Below are 25775 nucleotides of genomic sequence, written 5' to 3' on the forward strand. Positions count from 1 at the left end.
CCCCCTAATTGAAAAGGCTGCGCACGCCTATGCTGGTGTGTGATTGAGGCTGAATTGGGTCGGTGTACGGTTTCATAGGTTAAAGGCAGCTGTTAGGATATGGGACAAACCAGTGGCGGATCCAGAGGGGGGGTCTTGGGGGCCCGGACCCCCCCCCCCCCCCCCCCGAAAATTTTTAACTTCATGAGAAATTTTAAAGCAGTTTCTTTTTTCAATTCATTCTAAATTCTAAAACATTCCAAATCAGATTCGTTCACTAAAGCTGATTTTAATTAAATGAGGGTATTACATATTATGTATTGTACAATGAACATTTCAAAATCGAAATTTCGGACCCCCTCCGAATTTTGTTTTCTGGATCCGCTCCTGGGACAAACTAAAGTTTAAACCTCACAACCCAAGGAAATAAACGAAATGCAATTTGTGGACAAATTCGTATCAACCGCAACTCTATAAAAGGAGAGGGTACATTAGGCTAACGGTTTTAAATGTACAATGCGATCGGTCAAGCGGCTCCAAGTGTTAAATCGAATTAATTTTCCATCCAAAGCGAATCGCTGCGTGTTTCAAAAAATACTTCTTACGCATTTTGCCTTGATCTTTTACCCCTTAAATCGCGTTGTAGGTACAACAGCCGCTACGGCACAGTTTGTGAGCATCGCATGAACAAAAACAAGCAAATACAAAAGTTCCCACAATTATCATTCGTCCGTATAGATGATTCACAGAGTCTCTTCTATACCCTAATATAATATTTATTTTGATTTTCAGACATACATACAGCGCAAACCTGCAGTACTACTGGCAGTGGTTCGTCTGGAAGGCAAAAGTACGCTAAAAGCGTTGTTAGTGACCGGTGCTGTGCACGTCGATCTTGATTATGTAGAAAATCATCATTTCTCAGTGCCTGAAGAGCCGTAAATGAACGAGGAAAAAACGGCATATTTTTGAAAAGCAGATGGAAAGGCTTACTATATGTGTTTACGGTCCACCGACACCACCTCATATAAGATTCCAGATAATCTATCCAATGCCATCGTCATCCTGTTCGCTACTTAACATAAAACAATGAGTAGGGTAAGTAGAGTCAAAGGAAAATTCACCCATATCTTGTCGGTAAGGCCTAATAATGTTGAATGAAATTTACCACTTCTCTGTTCAGTTTTTTGAGAAGGTCAATTACTGGCTAGCAGGAGAAGTTTTGCTGCAGGCTTCTGTCACAAAAACGTGACGGATATCATGAACTGTCCCCTTCGCATTACAATAAGCTTGGATCTTTCTGATCGTGCGTACTGGCAATGTTATTATTTGCTGCAATAATGCGTGTTATTGTCTGCCAAGTCAATGCTCGAGATGGGTTTGTTGATGTCTTTTGTACAATCGACGTGATTGAAACATCAGCAGAAACGGATTTTATATATGAGTGTGGATTAGGTGGAATGGGTTACAAACGCTCTGCCGCGCGAAGTTTCACGAAATTATTCGGAAAGGGAGTTAGATGATTTTCAAATATCCTCAGATTTTTATTGAATTTAAGATATTTTTTTACAAATAGTGGATTGATTTGTGTATCATTTGAGGTATATTTGTTTATTTTTAATGCTTACAATACAAGAATTTAGCTATCGGTGTTCAAAAATTTAAACTAGTTATATTCAGGTCCGAATCATCTTGAAACATACAATAAATACAGATGAATGCAAAATTTTGACCCAAACATGAACTTTCAACATGTTATCCACCTAGAAGGTCTAAAATTATATTGATACTCTGATTCAAATACTGACCCTGAATTCTATGTGAAAATCATCCGGAAGGTTCGGAACATCCGTAAAACTGGCCCATTCATGAATCTTGTTCTAGATTTTTTTTAAATCATTTGCTTTGCCATAAAGTCGTAGTTCCGAGTGAAAAATTGGCCCTATTGGTCACATAATGACCATCCGAAACATTCTCTGAACTGATCAATTCATAAAGTTGGTCTTGGAACCTGGTGTTTGGTGTTTTTTGAATTCTCATTTGAATGAGTTCGTACTCATGTACTTTTGGTTACATTATGATCTTCCGGAAGATCTGGAGCTGACTCTGGAAGTCTATGGTTTCCTCGAAAGATTTTTCAGTTATATTATTGCAAAGAACTTGTGACCAGAACAAAGACCCTATTTGAGAACTGGCCAATTCTACGCCGGATCATCCGAAAAGTCAATGTAATGTAAATAATGTAATCTATAGCTAATTGAATGTCGTTAAAATTAAAAAAAATGTGACTACATATAGTCGAAATAAAAAAGGAAAAAATAACCAAATAGATTTTTAAAAAGATGGGTAAGTAATGTCAGGCACATAACTGACGTGAAGTAGAACACACTTATGCGATTAATTCGAATTCTGTAATTTTTACTATCTTCTGCATTAATATCAGCTATTTCGGTATTTCTGGTGGAAATTCCGACATAATGGTACACGTGCATTGGAATGGAGAATATTCTAACAACTATACCCATATTATAGAGCGAATCTAGCATATGTTCAAATCATATGTTTACTTACGATTATTGACACGGCCGGTCTCGCACTTTTAGCCCGAGTGAGTAGTAAGATAAACATAGTGTGAGTGGTTCATTACTGGGAATATGTCGCATTTTCACAATACATGCGATTGCATTACATTCACATAAATCATTTGTGATGCGTTTGTGCGAATGGAATCGTGGTCCTACTTCGAAAATTTCAAACGTGCGTTTTGTGGGCCCGAGACATATGCGTAGCAAATCTCAAATGTTAGGTTTGCTCCAAAGCTTCAAGTGGGTAATTATTCACTCGGGCATTTTCGATTGGGTAGTACTATAGACCTATACTACTCACATTACCCACTAGGCTGGATTATTGAATGTTTCATTACACATATGTATAGTGGGATCAAAATGTATTCGTCTAGCTGCATATTTTTAGGAATATGCCGGTTTGAGGTATGGCTTGCACAAGTGAAGTAAATGAAGGATTACAAATGCTTTTTGGATACACTGTAAGTCACATGATTTTAGTGTGGTTTACTCACCAACTAAAATATATTTGGTTGCGGTTGGTACCTAAATTAGGCGTATAATCCACTAATGCAACTACTGGAACACCTCACCTATGGGAGCACCCACTCTAAAGTTATCAGTCAACTTTAATCTCATTACAATTTTATTGGCAAATTACCGCCCAGTTCGAAATGCTTCAAACATGAAGGTAGAATTTAGCCTTGCAGTCGTCAGTTTAAACATTGATTGCTGCAAAAAATTTAGGTGTTCTTTTTTAATGCTACCTAGATCGATTGGAAGCATTGTGAAGAGATGATATTGGAGGTGTGATAGCCATCGGTTTTTTGCCATGCTACCTGCCACTGAAATATATGATGACGCACCATTGTGGGATGGCATGATTGAGATAGAAAATCCTCGTATAAATAGTTAATTTGTATTTCTATTTTGAACACGCTTCTTTACTGTTTTTGCTAGGAGGTGCGAGAATTTATATTTTTTCGACTATGGCATGTCCAGAAATTTGATTTGTGGATTCGGCGACAATGAGCGCATTTGAAACTATCTGTGATTTCTCTCTTAGGACAAACGTCATTTGTATGGGAATCATTACCCTAAATCATTTATTTGGAATCTAAATGATAATTTCAGTTCCGTGCCCAAAACCTTGACATCTACGCCATTGGGTCGGATTTTGAACACTTGCCCCATGTCGTCTATGTTTCCACTTTACCCGCACGTGGAACGTGCATTTTGTTTATTTGTTGCTTATTTTTCATCTGGCGTTTACTTGAAGTGTAGTTGGAAGGGAGAAGATCCTTTTAACATTCTTTACAAATATGTTTAAAAGTTAATTTCACATTGACCAACAAACATTAAAAATGATAGCGTATCAGTATCAAGTAATTGGTAGCGTCATATTGGGAGGCAGATCAATGGGGTAATGTTTTAAGAGCTGTGCTAAGGAATGTAGCTTGCACCGCTTCAATTCTTTTAATCCAAATCCCCGTAAAAAATTGGAGCTTGCAGAACATAGCGAAATATGGCGTTCGCAGACAATGTGGATCAGTGAACTCTTTGGTCATTCTTTTAACAAACCTGAGGTTTTTATTCGTATTTTCTATAACATGGGAGTATTGATTTCTGAAAGAGATCCGCGAGTCTAGAAGAACACCATGATTTCTGAAGACTGACACACTCTCAAGTGATTTTCCAGGAACAGCGTAGCTCCAGAGTATTGTTTTTTTTTCTGTATATGAAAGACAAACAACAAATTTCGATTATACCAATCACAGAAATTATTTAGATGTCGCTGAAGTGCAATACAACATTCTGCTGTGGATCGCACAGTAAGCAACAGTTTTAGATCATCAGCGTATATAAGTATGCATCTTTGTGGAATGCTATAGGAAATATCATTGAAGAACAGAGATAATAGTAAAGGTCCGAGTTAGCTTCCTTGGGGTACACATGACATATTGATAAAACTGTATGATTAATTATTCCCAAGCATATAGGGAACGATCGTTGAGTTATGATTTGAGCCATTCTGTAAAGTCAGATGATGCACCTAGTCGCTTAATCTTTGCAAGTAGGATCACTCATCTACATGGTCGAAGGTAGCTTTGAGATCCGTGTACACTGTGCCTACCTAGAATCCTTCTTCAATATTTTTAATGCAATATGAAGTCAACTGGGTCAAATTGGTTGTTGTTATTCTACCAGAAAAGACTTCATGTTGATACTTCGAAATGTATGTATGTAAAAGTAAAAAAAAGTAGTCACAACGGAATATTTATACCAAAATCCATTTACCAGAATCGCTACACAATAAAATATATCTTATGGAAATCGGCGATTTTACGAAAAATTCGTGGATCACTTGACATGGATTTATTCAGTATAAACAATTCTGGGATGTTTCAGACCATTGGTTAAACGATATTCGAATAATGTTGTTCGTCGTGAGGCCACTTTTCGAAAAAGTCGATATCGATAGAATCGCGTTAAAAGTTTGAATTAGGCACATATAGCGTGTTTTTTTAATTTTGATTATATAGGTTTGAAAACCTTTACGTAACTCGCATTTTTTTCGGATTAGAAAAAGCGCTAACCCTCTAAACCCTATGTGCTGGGTTGGGAATCGAACTCGGTTGAGGTGCAATGCAATGCCAGTCAATCGATTTACCAACTACACTATGCAGTAGATAGCGTGTTATCGAGAGCTTCAATTTTAGTTCTAGTTGTTTGGCCCAACACAACTTATATAGCCACTAAAGGGGTTACATACCTTCTTATATTAAAAAAAAATTGTATTTTTTATTACTTCATCTGACAGTACTACTCCTTAAGAGTATTTTCCCTAATTTTTAAAGAGATCTAAGAAATAGATCGAAAGTTACAGCGTTTCGAACAGTGGCGGATCCAGGGGGAGGGTCCTGGAGGTTCGGACCCCCACCGAAAATTTTTAACTTCTTGAGAATATTTTCTATTTCAAATTTATTCTAAATTCAACAACATTCCAAACCAGATTTGACCACCATAGTTGATTTTAATTGAATGAGGGTATTACATATGACGTATTGTACAATGAACATTTCAAAATCGAAATTTCGGCCCCCCTACGAAATTTTTTTCTGGATCCGCTCCTGGTTTCGAAGCGTGCTTCGTCCACCAAGAGAAGTGGTAACTTAAAATTTTAAACTCTATTTTCTCGAAAAGTCGTTTTTTCAAAAATGGTTTTTCCGTGATCACGATTGCCGAAAAACCACTCAACCGATTTGCTTCAAATTTTTTTCAATTGATCGTAATTAATTTTTCTCGTACCTCAACGATTCTTTTTTTTTTGCATAAATTTTTGTTTGTAGATGAGAATTTTTTAATACAATTTTTAGAGCTTAAAACAGTGATTTTTTAGGAAAAGTGATCCCGAATGCAGAAAAAAAAATATTTATTCAGCTAATCGTTAAGGTACGAGGAATTCTCATATACTAATGGAATTTTTGGAGTTTTGGGTTTGATTTTCTTTTTTATTCAATTCGCTTAAAGGTGCGAATTTTGTTTTGCTTTACATTTTAAATTACTTCAAACTAGGGGATTACATATTGATTTTTTTAATGAGACTAAGGATATTTTATAGCTATCTTATACTATTCGCAAGGAGGTAATTTAATTTTCGTTAGATTAGGGGGGTCATTTAGTTTTATGGCAATATGGTTTGACTTTTTAAGCAGGGAGACTATTGGAGCAAATAATTTTTAACTAAGGGGATCAACTTTACAACTTTTAAGATAGTAGGAATAACTAAAGGGCGCGATTGAATTTTGTAAAGATTCGGGGAAATTAATTGGAGTTAGTTTTATGTGGTAGTGGAGTTGGGCATTTTCAACGAGAACGCGGAGATATTTGGAGGAGGGGGGATTGCGGTTATACTTCTGGGTGTAAGAGTCGGGGGAGGGAGGGTGGACAAAGATGACAGGGGGAGAAAATTATAAACTTTCAGTTTCAAGCATCGGGAGATCAACGGAATAGATTACAGACTCGGGTGGCCTTCATCAGGAAGAATCATGTACTGGGACGCTGGGTGGTCCTCCTTAAGACGGCAGAGGTTTCGATTTCGTAATGTTAGAATGACTCCTAATGATTCGGGTAATGTTACAATGACTCCTAAGGTATATTGAATGGCAGCTAGTTCTGCGGCGTAAACTGAAGCGGGGTCACTGAGTTTGTAGGAGGCGGTGAATTTTTAATTGAAAATACCGAAGCCAGTGGACCCTTCGAGGTTTGATCCGTCAGTATGAAACATCTTAGAACAGTCGACTTCTTAGAATTTATTACAAAAAATGTTTGGAACAACTTGTGGGCATATGTGGTTCGGAATTCCACAGATCTCGTCTTTCATGGATGTGTCGAAGAAAACAGTAGATTCAGCAGTATTTATGAAATGCACTCGGTTTGGATTGTAAGAAGAAGGATTAATATTCTGCGCCATGTAGTCAAAGTACAGGGATATGAAACGGGTCTGAGAATTGAGCTCAACAAGCCTTTCGAAATTTTCAATCACCACCGGGTTCAAAATATTGCATCTAATGAGTAATCGATATGAGAGTTCCCAAAATCGATTTTTCAGCAGGAGAACACCCGACAGGACTTCGAGACTCATCGTATGGGTCGACTGCATGCACCCTAAGGCGATACAAAAAACAACAATACTGAATTCTTTCGAGTTTGATGAAATGTATGTTCGCGGCGGAGCGAAAGCAGAAGCATCCATATTCCATTACCGACAGTATCATTGTTTGATAAAACCTAATTCGGTTTCCTGGGTGGGCACCCCACCACGTTGCAGTTATTGTACGGAAAAAGTTGATCTTTTGTTGGCATTTCTGTTTCAGATACCTAATGTGGCATCCCCAAGTACCTTTCGAATCGTACCAGACCCCCAGATATTTTACTGTGAAGACCTGAGCTATAGTTTGACCCATTAGTAGGAGCTGTAATTGTGTTGGTTCACGCTTCCTAGAAAATACAACTAGCTCAGTTTTCTCCGTGGAGAATTCGATACCCAGCTTAATAGCCCTAGCAGACAAATTGTCTAAGGTATCCTGTAATGGTCCTTGTAGATCGACAGCATTGGGTCCCGTTACAGAAACCACGCCATCATCTGCAAGTTGCCTTAACGTGCAGGAATTGTCAAGACATTCATCAATGTCGTTGACATAGAAATTGTATAACTGAGGGCTTACACATGAACCCTGGGGAAGGCCCATGTAACTAAATCGTGATGTCGATAAGTCACCATGCGAAAAATGCATGTGCTTTTCCGACAACAAGTTTAGTAAAAAGTTGTTTAAAGTTGCTGAAAGACATGCTGGTGCAGCTTCTCTGAAAGAATGTTGATAGAAACTGAATCAAAATCCCCTTTATATCTAGGAATACTGATGCCATCTGCTCTTTGCTAGCATAGGCCATTTGAATTTCGATTAAGAGCAACGCAAGACAATCGTTCGTCCCTTTCCCTTTGCGAAAGCCAAATTGTGTATCTGACAGTAAGCCATTTGCTTCAACCCAATTGTCGAGGCGGGATAGGATCATTTTCTCGAACAACTTCCGGATACATGACAGCATTGCGATCGGTCGATACGAATTGTGATCGGACACTGGTTTTTCTGGTTTTTGGATGTCGATGACCTTCACTTGTCTCCAATCGTGTGGGACAATGTTAGCCTCAAGAAACTTATTAAATAAGTTCAACAAGCGTCTCTTGGCAGAGTCTGGCAGATTCTTCACAAGTTAAATTTGATTCTGTCTGGCCCTGGAGCTTTATTGTTACACGACAAGAGAGCAAGTGAGAACTCCACCATCGAAAAAGGTGTTTCGTTTGCGTTATCGTGAGGGGACGCGGCGCGGTAGATTTTCTGTGCCGGGGCGGAATCCGGACAAACCTTCTTGGCGAAATTGAATATCCAACGGTTTGAATATTCCACGCTCTCATTAGTACTGTTTCGGTTTCGCATACGTCGGGCTGTTCCCCAAAGAGTGCTCATCGATGTTTCTCTCGTTAATCCGTCGACAAACCGGCGCCAATAACCGCGTTTCTTGGCTTTCATGAAACTCTTCATTCGCTTGTCTAACGTCATGTACTGTCGAAAACTAGCGGGTAACCCGTCGTTCCGGAAGATCTTAAACGCGGCGGCCTTGTCCGCGTACACGTCTGAGCACTCTTTATCTCACCAGGGATTGGGGGAACGTTTTTGTATGTTCGCTTTGGGTACTGGCTTAGTCTGAGCTTGATTCGCGCTGTCGAGAATCAAGCCAGCCAAAAAGCTGTACTCTTCCTCCGGAGGAAGTTCTTGGGTAGATTCGATGTTGTCGGATATCGCGGCCGCATAGCTCTTCCAATCGATATTTCGTGTGAGGTCATACGAAATATTGATTGATTCCAATGGTCTTGAGCTGTTGGTGATTGAGACTACGATCGGCAGATTGTCGCTACCGTGGGGATCAGGGATTACCTTCCACGCGCAATCTAACTGTAGCGAGGTCGAGCAAAGGGATAAATCTAATGCACTTAGGTGCGCTGGTGGAGGAGGGATCCGTGTCATTTCACTCGTGTTTAGAATTGTCATATTGAAGTTGTCGCAAATATTGTGAATTAAAGAAGAACGGTTATCATCATAAAGGCAACCCCATTCCGCACCGTGAGAGTTAAAGTCTCCTAAAACAAGTCACGGTGCAGGCAGGGATTCTATGATGTCATGTAGCCTACGGTGCCCAATCGAGGTGTTGGGGGGAATATATATATGGAAGCTATGCAAAGATCTTAACCTTTGATTGTTACATGACAAGCGACAATTTCAATGCCTGGTATTGAGGGAAGGTTAATTCTGTAGAAGGAATAGCACTTTTTGATCCCTCGAAATACTCCTCCGTAGGGGGTATCTCGATCCAAGCGAATAGTATTAAAATCGTGGATGTTAAGGTTTATATCGGAAGTTAACCACATAAAGCGAATGCATCGCATCTCAAGCTATTTATGAAAAATTTGAAAGAATCTTTTTTTGGGATGATACTTCTGCAATTCCACTGTAGAACAGTGATCAAATTCGTGACCTCGTTCGATGAGTTGGTCGGTGTTAAGTCAGACCGGACTAAACATCAAAAAATGAGATAATGATAACACTGGATAAAGAATTTCGTCAGCTACATTAGACTTTTGCCAGATTTGATATATTTAACAATAAACAAGAATTATGGCAAAAATAAATTTCCAATCATAATGTAAAGGATGCGGCGATTCAAACTTTAAACTCGTTTTTCTCGAAATCAATAGTTTGTCACTTAGTCCGGTCTGACTTAACACCGACCAGTTAGCCATCGAAGGATACAATCGCTGAAAGGAGGGGCCATTTCGCAGTCAACTGCTTTAAAAATGTTCTTACTGTAGGTAGAAGAGCTAACAACGGACTTTTAATAGGATTAGTTATATTGAAGGTTTTATTATCCAGTCCATAATGTCTGAGAATTTGATAATTCCAGTGCCGCGATTATTCTCGAACTGAAACAGAGGAACACTTAAGATTTTTGATGTTCCGGGAAGTGCTGGGAACTCCTTCTCTGAGTTTATTCCTCCGAGACCAGGAGCTTGGTTGCAACACTTCCAAGAGATGTCACTTTCGGAGCCCCGTCGAGGGACATCTTCTGGCCTTTACAAGGAACTTTAGGAGATGAAATGTTCCTCCTCTTCCTATAACTTCTAGGAACCTTAATAGATGTTCCCTCTTGTGGGTCATCAGCCTCGCCCTCGTTAGGAGGCAAGTGAGCATAGATGTTTGTTGAGATTGGTTTCTTTAGCATTTCTGCGAAAGAACGTTCGGATCGTCCCGCAAGGCAACGTTTTAGTTTATCCCCGCGTAGTTTGTACGCGGGACATGCCGAGATATCATGCAGAATCTCTGCACAGTAAGGACACTTCTCAGCATTCTTACTGCACGAATAATCCACATGATTCTCACCGCATTTTCCACAGCGGGCCTTATTGCTACAATGGGTGGCTGTGTGACCCAATTGTTTACACTTTGTGCAATTCATGACCCGTGGTACAAACAGACGCACAGGCAGACGAACCTTGTGCAAGAGGATGTAATTTGGCAAAGCGGTACCAGCGAAGGTCACCCGATAAGCGTTTGGTTGGGGGTACGTTTTTGAACCATCCCCCGCAACTACTACTGAGTGCAAACGCTTGTACTCTAGTATTTTCATTGGCTGAAGTAAGCGGTCTCTAAAGCGGCCAACCCCGTACTCTAGCAGATCCTCGCATGTCAAACTCTCAACGGTGACAACGCCTTCAGACTGTACTTTTACAGCTGGAATATACACATAGTAGTCCTTCGTAAGGTGCTCGCAGCAAGCAATATCGTTTGCCTGCTTTGAATTAGCCAACACGACCTTGACCCTGTCTGAGCGGACCTTTCTTATTTCGGTCACAGCCGAGAACCGTTCCGTCAGGTCTTTTGAAATCTGTAATAGATTCAGATAATGTTTTGGGCCGAAAGAAGACCACAAAGCGACCGGTCGAGAGCTCTGGATATTGTTTGGGTCGGGGGAGAGCCTTGGGAGTCGATTCGCCCTCCATTTGGCCGTCCGGGGAGGGGGCCATCGACATCGTCGACGCACGGGCTTAGCACCCGAGCAGACGGGAATAAATGCACCCGCGCAGACGGGAATAAATGTGTCAAAAGAGGTAGATTTTACTTATCTGTAAATTTGTTTCCCACGACGCACCAGTCCTGCTTATATAGCTGGCTATTGTTCAATCCTCACTATGCGAACAAAAGGCTGAGGAATGCGGCCTAACGGTTAACACACGCACAAAAGAAGAAAATAGTCCAAAACCTCGAGAGGTAGAGAATGTGCAAGATAACCTTGAACGCGGATTAGTACGATTCTTTATCTAACACTGACGGACTGGAAAAAAAAACACTTGCTTCTCGATAGACCGCTCATAAACGAATGATTTTGGGATTTTAGTTGATCTATTGGTCTACAATCGTGACCACTGCAAACCACTTAAATAAAAAAGGGTTTCGTGAAAATAGCCATAATTCCGCCAATTATCAATATATTTTTCTAAACTTATGCTTGTTTATTTCACTGAAAAATATACTACCAAAATACTATAAGATTGATGTAATGAAATTATTAGTTTATGCCTTTACGTAAATTCAAACTTTTTTGATTTTTTTTCGAACAAAAATGTAGCTAAGGGATTACCATTAAGGGAAATCTCAGTTTTTTCATGCATGATGATTTGATTTGACTTTCGAGATTTCTCGCACTGATGCTGTCCCATACCGATTTGATTGTTTTTATTAGCCCGGGTACCGTCCTCTGCAGTGTGTGTTATCAGCAAAAACACGAAACACCATGTTCTAAATGTTCTCAATTGATATAATATCCGAAAAGAGTTATAAGAAATATCTCATCGCACTGTTAAATCGATTTAATTGAAAATAGAGATGATTCCAATTTGCTGTTTACGATAGTAGATGTCTGGTGTTTTTTTCTACAAATCCTAGCCCTAAATGAAAATCTTGTTTGTTCAAAACCTATGTAAACTAATTAGCTGAGCTAAGCGTCAATTATTTCTCAATTTATTAATGTTTATGCAAAACCTGAAGAAGTTTCTTTGAACACAGTTCGCTATTAATTTATACACATTTCTAACGTGAATTTCCTTCTTTTTTTACAGGTTATTGAATGTATTAAATGTGCCTGCGGCTGCAAAGATCTGCCTAAAGATCGCATTAAAGAACTTCTGTGTAAGAAAATCCACGGTTTCCTCAACGATGACGATGCTGTGGAAATGTTTTCAAAGTTCATTCCAAACGATTCACGCACCCATAAGTACATCGCAATAGTCAAGCAGGCTAAAGCGTATCAGCGCGCAGAAATAGATACGAATTCCGACGAATGGGAGGAGTTTGTGGAAGACCTAGAAGAGCAGTTCGAGGATGAATTCAAGACAAACTCAGATACTAATGCGGTCCTAGAAAGGATTGTTTTCGAGTACAGTAAAAAAGTTGAAATATCGGTGGATTATGCAAATTACACTCGAAATTTGAAACAGAAATATAACAAATTCAGATCTGTGTGAACTATATACAGCAACTAAATATAAATGTAAATACTAACTAAAATAAACTAAAGAATGGTAAATGCGAGTTTGGATTCAGCATATCACAGTGCATCGAATACATCCATATAGGATAAAATAACATAATTCTAGAGAAAATTTTCAATAGGACGTAAGTAACAATGAGAGATTCTCTTTGCGGTCTTTCTCTTCTGCTCATTACTCGGCCATTTCAACATTTACTACTGAACTCTTTGCATAATATTGTAGTAAAAACCGCCGGCTTTCGATATGTACTGGAAAATTAGTACAAAGTGTTGTAATGACGTCATAATAAACGAAAGAGAAAGTAAACAAAGAGAGGCTCTCAATGTTACTTACGTCCTATTGAAAATTTTCTCTAGAATTGGTATTTGTAACCATACTCAGTGAATGTACCGAAAACAGACACCATCCATCTTGAGTATTTGAGTGATGTCCAATCTACTAATAAGTTCAATAGGATTAATAGTTTAGCACAAATTCAGTTCAATATTTCAAGAGGTCGTCAAACGGTGAGATAATGGGCCCTATACTCACAGTCATGTCACTTGGTGACTAGAAGGAAATTTTCTTCTAGTCACTGGGTGACGTGACTGTGGGAATAGGACCCAATATAGTTTTCACTAAAGGGATTAGAATATTAAAGTGGACGCAATGTTCCGTTTGGAGTTTCAATTCAGCTGTAGAAGCTTATAGCTGAGTTCGTATTCCTGACGGAACACATCGTTTCTTTGTTTTTTCTACTCTCGTTAGTTCTTACGAGTGATTTCCTATCTCATGCCTCCCCGCGAGTCTAAGTCTATTAATGACATTTGGTCCTTAGACCGTCGACGACTGGGTGCTATCAGCCTTCTGCCGATAGTAGCAGAATGTGAGGGTGCGAACAGATTTACTCAAGAAAACGTTGCCGTAAAAATGAATAGCTGATCGGAAATCAGCCGCAACAAGACTTTAGTCTGACTAGTATCGATAATCGCGGGTCAATACGTACTGAAAATTCGCCGCGTCTGTTTATATGAATCTAATTTAAGGTTCCGTTATTGCGCCCGTGTATCAAGTTAATGATCCTTTGTATTTTTCTTCCTTGCTTATTATCGCTCATATACGAGTAGTTAAGAAATCATCCGATACGTAAAGTAGAAAATACTTTCCTTGATCTATAACATCTCGGGCTATCACAACTCTTTGTATGTATAACGTGTTATCACTCGGTAGTTTTCAACCTGATAAATATATGGTAGAGAAGGAATAGCGAAATCTGTCTAAATGCTGTTGGAATAAATAGTGATCCCATTACGCAGATAAGATTAGCTTTTCTATGCAATGCAATATCAAATTGCCTTTTATTAGAAAACATACTATCGGTAGCATGCTACCCAGAGATTGAAAAGAACCAAAAACTAAACAAGATCTTTTCCTTTTCGAGTGATCATGTACTCGAAGATTAACTAAACAACTACCTAGTAAACTACACTTTACAGGTCGCATCGCTAGCTTGGAGCGAATCCTAGACCTTATACCCTTCCAAACTACTAATTCCGCGACACCTATGGAAGAGCCTGATGAATCGTCTTTCTTCCGTTAAGTAGGTAGATCATCAACACTTCCCGTCTACCTTATCCTTTATCCTTCCCCGTGAACGATGGAGTTGGGGGCGGCCGGCAATGATGGCTATCATGCTGTTGAGGTTTTATTAGATAATCAGCAGTCAAACATGATGAAGTCAGTGTGCAATCCGCCAAAATCATCGTCATAACGCTACGCAACAATTCAGTTTAATATTCCAAGAATATTTCTACGTTGTTATTGTTGATGTTGTTATTGTTATTTATCAGTGTGCAATCTGGCTGTCTCAACAACCTATGTGTATTAACTGTACACCTACCGTCTCACCGTTGCACTCGACAGTGTGTGCAGTGCTTTATGGTCACACCTATGATCACGCACCAGGCTTCCCATGAGCGTCTTGGCGGCTCAGAGGCTGTCCTTCCATGTTGCTCAGGGATACACTGCTCCTATACACATCCATACGGCAGGAATACACACGAACTTACATTCATACATACATATCTACTATTTGGAAAGCGTGTAATATCGTGTCATCTAGTCTGTGTAATCCTATGGAAAATCATTCTACCATCGCCTTGGGGTCTACGTCATATTTGCAAATTTCACATTGAATCCGCTTCAGTCTCTTCCCAATCTCCCTTTTGTCACCCAGGTCCACAGCGGATCAATCAACTAGTAATTGATACGGTAAACATACTAGCAGTATTAGCCCTCACTCGCGAATACTTTTCCCTACAACCGTGCTGTTTCATCTCTTTCTTATAACATAATTCGATTATGATTGTTCTAGTCAATATACGTATTCTTTACAGTATGGATCAGGCAAATCCTCAATTTGTTCTATTATCATTATGCTGAGTAACTAAACAAGCGAAGACATTTTAGGGTTTCAAAAAAGCATCTCTGCCCATAAAGGATAAGAGAAATATTTATCCACTATTCCCCATACAGTTTGCTCGAACCGAATGTCCACCTGGTTCGACTCGAACATATACCAAACCAATCAGAAAGGACAGCTTATCATTTCTGAGAGCCGGTGTTAAATAATCATAAGAACAAGTCCTGAATAATAAACTCTCTCATCCTGCACTCTTTTCCAGAATTAGCCTCATACCCAAGGTCAAAAGAGTCGATAACTAGCAGGATCCACATGTCCCCCACCCAAGCGAATGGATTTATCAACTTTCAAGTAGGAGCACATATCTACCAACCAACCAAGAAGACTTCCGAACCAATGAGAATGGACCATTCCAGTCGAAGGCCTTAGGCCTAGCGCCATCTCATGCAGTTCCTGAAATTAGATGTTTGCTATTGTTACTTACAGATTTCTTTTCAATGGTAGTAAATAAGTCTCATTGCCTCTTGTAAAACTCGCTTACCGCTGCTCATCTCTTTCGGCATTTCGACGCAGTCGGTCGACCGTCTCATTGAAGAGATCTCGATTATCGAGATATCATGCTCGAATATCAACCACAGACTAACAAACATAACACTCGAAAACAGTTCTTCGTTTTGCAAAAGTCTAGGTAGACTTTGACTTTTTTATTTTCGTATTACGCATTATAAACGGGATTTGAGGAGATTTGTGTTCAACATACTAGTCGATTCAGTGAGATGTATTTATGCAGACACTTCGAGGTTTAAACACTATTACGGTAACTATTCTTTAGAGGCGATTAGTCAACCCAGAATCCACAAAATTTTTTGGATAAAACAACAATCCGACACGTTTGTTCTTGCGTATATTTAGATCTCATGAAAAAAAAATCTAGGGAAAACACAAAATTACAGTCATAAAGACGATCTCCCAAAATTTCGATTTTTTTTCGAGTGTTATGTGTGTTAGTCCTTGGTTAATCTTTGATAGTTTGCGATAATACTCTCAGGTGATATGACTGTTAATTACATAAGAAAAATAGAATTTTTTTTGGAAAGATTTGGATAATTTTGTCCCCTTAATCAGTTAAGGTAATTTAGATTATTTAATTATCTTAGGAATGTTGAAATTTGTTCACGAAAAGTAAAATTTATGTACATGTTTGGTTTAATATTTCAGTCTAGATAATAGTACACATTGACCGCATAAATTCGAATTGTTTCTTATAGTTTATTCTATAGGTCACACTTCGGCCAATCTTGGACTAATTACAGCAATATATCATTTTAAATGTACGAGTGACTAACTTTGAAAAAAAGTATTTCGTTATACAAACATTTGAAAACACCTTTAAATTTACACTTTTATTATATTACATACACAACAGAAAAGACATCCATGATCGAACAAAAATATTTAAAAAACGTGTGTAAACATTTAAATTAATATACGATAAACACTAGCGCCGCCACACCAACCTATCCCAACTATCCGTCAAATCCATTCCGGAACTGGTTCGAAATCCTGAATGGATTCAGTATGGAATCTTGCTCAAAGAAAACAACCGATTCCGACTCTATCGGTTGATGCATTTGACCTGGAATTCATGCTGGAAGTCCGAACCGGTTCCGGACTAGTTTGACTGGGTAGATGAATAACCGCTGTCAATTCTGTCGAACTCAGCCACAAAAAAAACATGACGACAGTAGCGCACCTGGTTTGGATATCCCAACTACCTTCGAAACCGTTAGAGATTTTACACAAGTTGAATGCTGAAGATGGACGTCTGTTCTCTGTGCATACACGGTGTTCGTATAAGTCCAACTGATAGAACGACGACCTTTCTCAAAGTTGTATGTTTTGGGAGAAAAATATTTTGGGTTTAAATTCCCTTGAATTGGTATTAATTGATTTAAGCAATCGTGGACAAAAACCAATGTGAAAAGCATTATTGATTGATGTTTGCTTTTGCTCTTATCTATCTATGTTAAGCTCCCAAACGGCTTAAGGTGAAGCGATGCCAAAATCACAACAAAGGTTCGGTTATGTTCGGCTATGGTCGGGTTACGTTCAGCATCTGTGTGCGGCTAGAAAGTACTATACTGCCCGTGATCGCATATTTGTCCCGTTTTCTATGGGATTTCCTATCTTTATGGGACTGATTTGCGATCATGGGCAGTATACCGATATGAGATGGCACGCACACAAGCGTATCGTTCAGCAATCAGCTGACTGGTTTTTGCACCACGTGTTTCATTTGATTTGAAAAATAAAAAGGTACAAATTTCCCAAACGAATCAAAATTCCGTGAAGAGAACCTATTCATCAGCTTGTGCTAACATGCCTGCATACAGTGATACAATTTCTAAGCAATCTGAGATAAGACACTCAAGTTACAAAAGATTTTGTCTTGCGCGCCAATGCAATGTTTTGATTTTGACGATGAAATAAAAAGAAGAAGCAGAAACGACGGTAGCCATTTTAGCTGCCACCTTGTGGCTCTATTCAGCATGTCCTTAACCGATTGTCTTCAAAATGTATACATAGTAGGCATTTGTTCTGGAGCGTGTTTGTGTGCTATTGGTTGACAATTATCTGCCCGCCAGATGGCGCTTCGTAACAAATTGTGTTTTCTTCTTATTTCGTTGAAAGTCGCAGCACCGCGCGATGCTATTTATAAAACTTGAAATAAATCTGAACTCCTTTCGAATAATTTTTATTTGAACATTATAATGTGCTTCTCGGTAATTTCGTATTTTTTACAAATAATAAAATCGAAAAGTGTACGAAGACTTTTGGGAGGGAGTGGAGTTGGGTTAGGGGTTTGGTAAAAGTCAACTAAAGTCTGCTAGGGAGGAGGCAGGGGTCAAAAAAATATCAAATTTCGGTCTACGTGGTTTATGAATGGTACCTAAGACGGTAGAGGAAATGCTGTCCAGCTTAGTTTACGAAGGCAAATAATATGAATTGTTTTTGTACAAATTCTATTTGTTCCTCATGTGTGCTTTAAAAGGGGAACCAAATGATGCTGCAATATTCCAATACCGTCCTAACATTAGCAATGTCAAATGTTTTGATTGTATACGGATCTACAAAAATGATAACTAAAGCATTTTATAAAACTGTTAGCTTTGTGAATAATTGAATGATAATGATCAATCAAATTTAACTTGGAATCTAATATCCGCCTAAATCCTTAATTCCTTTGAATTTGATAATCTGCTAACGGTTGGATAGATATGATTCTAACCACGTAAGCAGCTCAGCCTCAAATCCCGTCTTTGTTCATTTATCAAGTAACATTATTCATTTATCAAGTAACGGTCAAATGCTTTACTAAAATCTGTGTAAAGTGTTTCCACGTAGTTTCCATTGTCCATTGCAATCAGTGAATAGTAAATTTGTTGAGGTCGAACGACCTTTGTAGAAGCCATGATGGAGGTTAGTGATTCTGTTTTTTATTTGAAGAAATATTTTTTCGTTAATGATTGGTTCAAAATATTTCTTCGTTAATGATTTAATGAGTTTCGGAATGCTGGAGATTATGGCTATTCCACGATAATTGCGAACATCGCAAGGATAGAATATGCTTCGTAAAACCCGTTTCAAATATATTAGAATACAAAAATCGGAAATTATCTTCAAGCGTAAAAATAGGACAGAGATTCTTCAGCATAAGAATCGCTTGAAAAATGTTCACCCGCAAAACTCGGTACGAATGAGCCTCCAGTTTGAAAACCGGTTAAAAATAAGTAAATCGTTCGCGGGAGCATCCGTATATCGTGATGGTCAAGATTAAAAGTCGGCTAACAAAAACTACTTTGTAAGAATCGGACATATTTTCTTTCAGTTTTTATACTGAAGGCTTTTTATCCGGCTCTTGCATATCGCTATCTGGTGACAAATGGGTGTGCAAATACGCCCACAACAAAGCAGATTCCCGCTCATTTCACCTAACCATAGTAGCCATTGATAAATGCGCACAGTTTCTAGTACACCCAAACGCCACCGCATTTTAAAAATCGCGCTGGTGATTCGTTAGTGTTATTTTTTCATGATCTTAACAATATAGATGCCATTTGGGTGAAAATAATTTAATTTAAAATTATAATCATGTTCAGCGAAATATCTGCAATAACTAAAACTAATTATGTGAACTGCTCAAAATCACACGAATTATTGAGCAAAAGAATTTGAACATACTCTTTTACCCCGATTACCTTACAGCATCTGTCGACCCAAGAAATATACACATCTTCGTGCCTGGTTGTGAATATAGAATTTGGTTGGAGGGGATTCTTTCGGACAAAATCTTAGATAAACAGAATAGCTACACATTGAAAGAAATTCTATTACACATCAGATTCAATAGAAAATAATCAATTTACTCATAAGCATTTCTACTTACATTCTGTTTAATACCGCTACATTATTGCGAAACGAAAATGGTTGCGTTTCGGAGCACAATTCTTGCTTTTCAAACCAAACACTAAAAATGTATAGCGTTCTTCTTTCTTTTATCCACAGCTCTTCAACTGCTAAGCGGTTCCCTATGACTTTTTCCAAGAATAGTACATCTCTAATGGTTTGTTAACCTGAAAAAATCTCCCGTAATTTTATAACCTAACTAGGTATCTAACAATTACCTTCCAAAACTTTTCATTGACCTGAGAAAGCGCCTGATTGCCGCTCAGCACTACAAGTTGCGATGGTTGAGGAGCAATATAAATGCAAAAGTTTACGAGTCGATATGCTTCGGGTAATTCCGTTTCCAGATCCAGCGTAAGTCGCATAGCCAAGTATTTGCTTAGATGATCGACTAAAACGATAAGAAGCAAATATTCATGTTTCATAAATCTAAATTAGCCATACAAAACACATACCTGTTGCATTCGAAGTTGTTTTTATATATCGTACTGAATTTTCCTTCAGTGCTTTTAGCAGCGGATTATCTCCAGCCATTTCGGTTGGATGAGGTTTAAATACTAATTCAATTTCATCACTTCCATGTTCGGAATTCCCTTCGCCCTCAGTGTCCAAGTTGGAATCGTTTTCCTCAGTTCTGCCATCCATCTCACTATTGCTTTCAGATTCCTCAGATTTTTCCGATGTGAGAACTGATCGTGCCCGTTTTGCTTTGCTAGCGGAACTAACGTTAGAAGGAACGGGTGAAGGTGTGCTCCTGACAGATGGAGGATTTGATGATTGCCTGAGGCATTCACCGACCTGGCTATTGGAAGATCCTTCGCGGTTAACAAGTTCTCCAACATTGCCATTGGTTGGTGCATTAGAACTTGTATTACTAATACATGGAGGATTGTTTACTGGTGGGTTTGCTGGTCCAATGGGAGGATTTGCTGTGGGAACTGATGGAGATACAGAGGACCCTGCGCTGATCGCCGCTGAAGCTGCTAAGTCATTTTCGCTTTTCTGTTTGCGGTTTGGCCTGTTTTGAGATTGAAGTTTAATGCCTTCATTGATTGAATGCACGAGTGCTTGTTGCGAGTGACTTTGATTAAATTTTGCCAACACTCTCTCTTGGTGCGCTTCATATTCATCCCTGCTTGGATAAATTTTTGAAATAAGCAGATCAAAATTCGGATCTGGTCGCAATGAACGCTTTGAAACCAGTTTCTTTCGACACGTTGGACACTCTTTGTTACCGGAACGAAGTGCGGTGATTATGCAGTCGGAGCAAAATCTGTGCAGGCACTCTTTTGTGGTCATCGTTTTTTTCAGCATATCCAGGCAAATTGGGCACATCAACTCACTGTGTAAACTGCGGGGAGAAACAGCAATCTCGGTATTATCCGTGATTGCCTCTTGCGGAGTCCGGTTTAGCTCGTAAAGCGATAAATCCCATGTTTTATTTTGCAACGGCTCTAAAGACGCCATTTTCACTGACTGTATTGTTTTTATATGCACAATATTTTACTGAAGTGTCAGTGACTGTCATATACACGGAAACGAAAAACTACCTAAAATTGAGTTCCTTTGACTCAATCTCGTGGTATCGTGGGGTAACTTAAAATTAGGTAAACCGTGTTGAAGGTAGTTTCCATTTAACCACGGCAAAAATTACAACTCAATGATAGGTTGTTTATACTCAAATTTAAGTTGAATTTACCTAATTTTGAGTATACCCCAAACAACTCAAAAGTACCATCCTCCACGGAAGACCTCGATTGAGTCGAATCTCTCGTTTTGTGTTTGACAACACTAATGAGTGCGAAAGCGACGCACAACTCAAAAGTAAGTTAAAAGAACTTATGCTGCAGGTTGTTTTATTTAACCGTGTACAAATACACTTCAGAGAGAACAGTGACAGAGAGAATAGGAAGAGAGACGAATAGTGTGAAGCCAACACGCAGAAAAATTAAGCATATTTAATTCAAAAATATGTGTTATTGAATACAATCTAAATGGTTAATGTGTATTACTTCAACCCAGGGTTGCCACTATTTTTCAAAGAAAATCGGACAATTCAACTAAAAATGTCTGGAAAAATCTTGCACTTGACAGCGACTTCAAAGTCATCGAAATTTGGCATACATTTTAGTTTTCATCAATCGATTTTTGTAAAATTTGGGACATTATTACCCAAATTTCCCAAATCTGTATGTAGCAGCTTCTAAAACTTAAAAATCTGGCAGAATGAGAGATTTGTCTTTTTGTCTGGAAGCTGCCAAAACCACTGGCTGTGCCAGATAAATCTGGCATAATGGCACCTCTGCAACCAACAAACTTATTACAGTCGTGATTCGCTGGTTGGACACTTTTTAACTGGGCCGCTTTTTAGTTGGACCTCCGCTAGTTGGACCATTGTCCAACTAAAAAGCATCTGACCGTCAAAATCTCATGTCAAATTGACTTTGACAATCTAACAATCTTTTACACACTAATGTCTTCTTTGGAGAGTTTTTGACATTTGTCAGCCCGTATAAATAAATACCATTCCAGAAATCTTCGGAAACCTTTCCTAACTATTCATATAATACTCACCATAATGGGAATACTACTGATATATTCCACCATTACAATTTAACTATTATACTACCATACTCATTTAGTAACCATTTCCAATACCTTCCGTGTATCCTATATTGAAGATTCGTATACTACATAGTACTTTTGCGCCAGAGGTTATATTGATTTGGTGGTCTTTGTTATGCGTACATCTGTTTACGATGCTCCAAAAACCTGTAGATTAATATGATCAAAAATCCTCGCCTTACAATATTACGGCGATTAGTCAATTGAATAAAGCGTCAGTCCACTTAGTGTAAACGGAGCTCTCTTCAGAAGATAGCGTGTAACAAGATAAAACCATCAATCGATAGAATTTAAATGTTGAAAGGGAAGAGTTTTTTTTCTCCAACTAATATTTTATCCATTGCTAGACATGCATGCCACAATAATCTGTATGCACGGAGAACAGACGTCCAGTGTTGAGCTCCATCACGGTACTGATGGCAAACCTGCTAGACAAAAGAGAATGAAACGGTTAGCAGTTAAAACAGTAAGCGATGCTTATTGAGTAACGGTTCTCATTCCAATGAATTGACAACAGTCAGACGGTTCTCTTCTGAATCTCTCACTCATTGATATCATTATTGAGAGGAAGGGAAACTGACCGTCAATTTATAAACAATATGAATACGGTTATAACTGTCATCTTATTACAAACAACAAGCTAGAGTTAACAAACAGGCGGTTTCACATAAATTGCTATGCATAAAAGGAACAGAAAGGTGGAGACAAAATGAACAAATCACCGCATGCTGCCTGAAAACAATACACTGATAATATTTCGTTTGCCATACCAATACAAAATAAATGGTACTTAATCTGTCTATCATTTCAATGCGTTCTCTCTCGCATGGCTTCTGTGAGAGATAGTTAACTGAAACACTATCCGAGGAAAATGGAAATGAAATAACGGTCATTTTTGTGGTGATACGGTCACTTCACATTTACCGTCACAATTCAAAGACCATCGTGAGATTGCACAGCACTGCAGACGTCCATCTTCAGCATTCAACTTGTGTAAAATCTCTAACGGTTTCGAAGGTAGTTTGGATATCTAAACCAGGTGCGCTACTGTCGTCATGTTTTCTTGTGGCTGAGTGCGACAAAATTGACTGCGATTATTCCTCTACCCAGTCAAACTAGTCCGGAACCGATTCGGACTTCCAGCATGAATTCCAGCTCAAATGCGTCAACCGATAGAGTCGGAATCGGTTGTTTTCTTTGAGCTAGATTCCATGCAGAATCCATCCAGGATTTCGAACCGGTTCCGGAATCGATTTGACGGATAGTTGGGATAGGTTGGTGTGGCGGCGCTAGTGTTTTTAGTATATTAATTCAAATGTTTACACACGTTTTTTAAATATTTTTGTTCGATCATGGATGTCTGTTCCCTGTGCAGTATGGTTCTTGAATGGTATGTTGTCAAAATGTATATGGAAAACTGCACATTTTGGTATGGTGACTGTTCTTAACGACCCGTTGTTTGTATGGTCGAGCATGGAAAAAGGACACTGGTTATGTTCGATATTATACTAGGCAATGGTTAATGTATTGTTGAACGAACCATATTGAAAATGGTTTTTCAACGTTTGATTCAATGGTTGGCATATGGTACAGATTTATGCGGGAGTCGGTCCAACTAGCGAATTACATTCGTTAGTTGAACATAGGCTGTGGCCCAACCAAGGAATCACGACTGTAGCACAGACTAACAGACATAACATTCAAAAACAAAGCTTCGCCCGCTTTAACGGTCATTTTAAATATATTTGTAGTTGGGACTGTGGCTACATTTGAAATTATGGCGCCACTGACATATGAACAAGCATGTGGGGGATAGACCACTAGTGAAAAATTGTTCCTAAACCTAAGGGGCAACACACCAGCAAATGAGTGTTTGGGACTGTGAATAAAAGGTGGAACTAGTGTTTTGGAAAAATTGTCGGATCGATGTTTTTTGAGGAATTCCCTCATAGTGTTATGTCTGTTAGTCTGTGACTGTAGTCCAAAAAAAAATTCATAAGAACAAAAATAAACGTTTGCTTTTAATAAAAAGTTTTAGTTTTAATAATTTCGTTTTGATTTCAATAAAATAATTATTGAAAAAAGGACAATCGATTTTATTGAAACAACTTTTTTTTAATTGAATTCTGTAAATACATTTATTGTCTCCCGACCAATAATTTTATTTATTGAATTTAATCCACATTTGTATTGAACCTACAAAAAAAAATTTCTGTGTGAAAAATACCTTATTGAGAAGACCAATCGAGCAAAGTAAATAAACATTACTTATGTCTTAGCTCATGCCTGATTTGGAGAACATAAGTATTATACAGTTATTAAAAATTAAGCTGATTTTTTTGTCAGATTGTATCCCAGGGTGTATGTAATATTATAAACAAGCTTTACAGTTATATCATCTCTTTTTGTCGAAATACACATAATTTGCAAAATAAATGCAACGATCACCATACGGCTTGCTGTCAAAATATAATAGGGGTTATTTAAAATATAAAAGGGGTCATTTTCTCTGAATAGGGAGAGAGACGAATGGTGAAAATCAGTCAAAACGGCAACACTCCTTTTATGATTTTAACACTAGCATTTTGGCAACCGCTTCCACAGGCAACACTTTAAATGACCCCTATAATATTTTGAAAGCAAGCCTGGATTTATTTCGCAAATGATGTGCATTTCGATAAAAAGAGATGAAATAATTGTAAAGCTTGTTTTTAATAAAACATACACCCTGGACTGCTTCTTACAACCACGATTTGACCAAATTCTGACAAACTTCATTTTCTTTTTTAATGAATGTACATACCAAAGTTATTAATATAAATGTATGCAAGGGGTGTTCAGAGAGTGAAGCCAAAAAAGTCTACCTATCGAGCAAAACAAGAATCCTGCTTTGCTGCAGAGGTATCAGAGATGGATACCAATTGTACTCGATTTGACTTTTTTTAACTTCACTCCTTAGACGAGACATGCAAATAGCAAAAAATCGAACGTCAAATGAATCCAGGGGAAATGTCAAATGCAGCCAGTCCATTTAAACTATGTGAGGCAGAAAGAAAGAATATGTGAGACGAACGATAGAATGAGCAGAAAAAAAGAAAGAATAAGAAAACATGTATCCGCAAGTCCCGTCCCAGCTTCACTCTATGCACAACCCCGATAAAAAAATATACACGAACTTTAATCCATAGAGTGCAAAGATTCCACATATTGTTTGGATGATACCCTGAGCAAGTCATTGGGCTCCTAAATCATACGATGTTTATTAGGGAACCGTTCTCTATAAACTGCCCTAATAAACATTTTATGATTCAAGAGCCTAACGACCTGCTCAGGGTATCATCCAAACAATATATGGAATCGTAGGACTATATGGGTTAGAGTTCGTGTATAGAGTTCTACACTGATAAAATCAAGTACCCATTAATGCGTAGAAAACTACTCATTTTCAATAAAAGTGGAATAACCCATTAATTGGGTAAAGCGTTTGTACCCATAAACGAATACTGAAGTTCAGTACGTCAACCTGGGTATATTTCACCCATTATTTTCGCAGAACTGTTACAACAAAATGCGT

At 38.4% G+C, this 25775-nt stretch overlaps 2 protein-coding genes across 2 annotated transcripts; one reads left to right on the plus strand and one right to left on the minus strand.

Moving 5' to 3' along the window:
- The first annotated feature begins 606 nt into the window (after positions 1-606).
- LOC131677875 (uncharacterized) lies at positions 607-12743 on the plus strand. Its single transcript, XM_058957963.1, has 3 exons — positions 607-707; positions 772-1077; positions 12277-12743. Exons 2-3 carry the CDS (start codon positions 1069-1071, stop codon positions 12679-12681), a joined length of 414 nt encoding a protein of 137 aa, XP_058813946.1. The 5' UTR covers positions 607-707; positions 772-1068; the 3' UTR covers positions 12682-12743.
- A 6736-nt stretch (positions 12744-19479) lies between these two features.
- LOC131677876 (E3 ubiquitin-protein ligase RING1) lies at positions 19480-21091 on the minus strand. The gene is made up of 3 exons (XM_058957964.1): positions 20032-21091; positions 19795-19967; positions 19480-19743 (listed from the first exon to the last, which is right to left on the minus strand). The coding sequence occupies exons 1-3, from the start codon at positions 21041-21043 to the stop codon at positions 19699-19701; spliced, it is 1230 nt and encodes a 409-aa protein (XP_058813947.1). The 5' UTR covers positions 21044-21091; the 3' UTR covers positions 19480-19698.
- Between the last annotated feature and the right edge of the window lie 4684 nt (positions 21092-25775).

This window comes from Topomyia yanbarensis, chromosome 1 (assembly GCF_030247195.1).
Source record: "Topomyia yanbarensis strain Yona2022 chromosome 1, ASM3024719v1, whole genome shotgun sequence".
Classification (NCBI taxonomy): domain Eukaryota; kingdom Metazoa; phylum Arthropoda; class Insecta; order Diptera; family Culicidae; genus Topomyia; species Topomyia yanbarensis.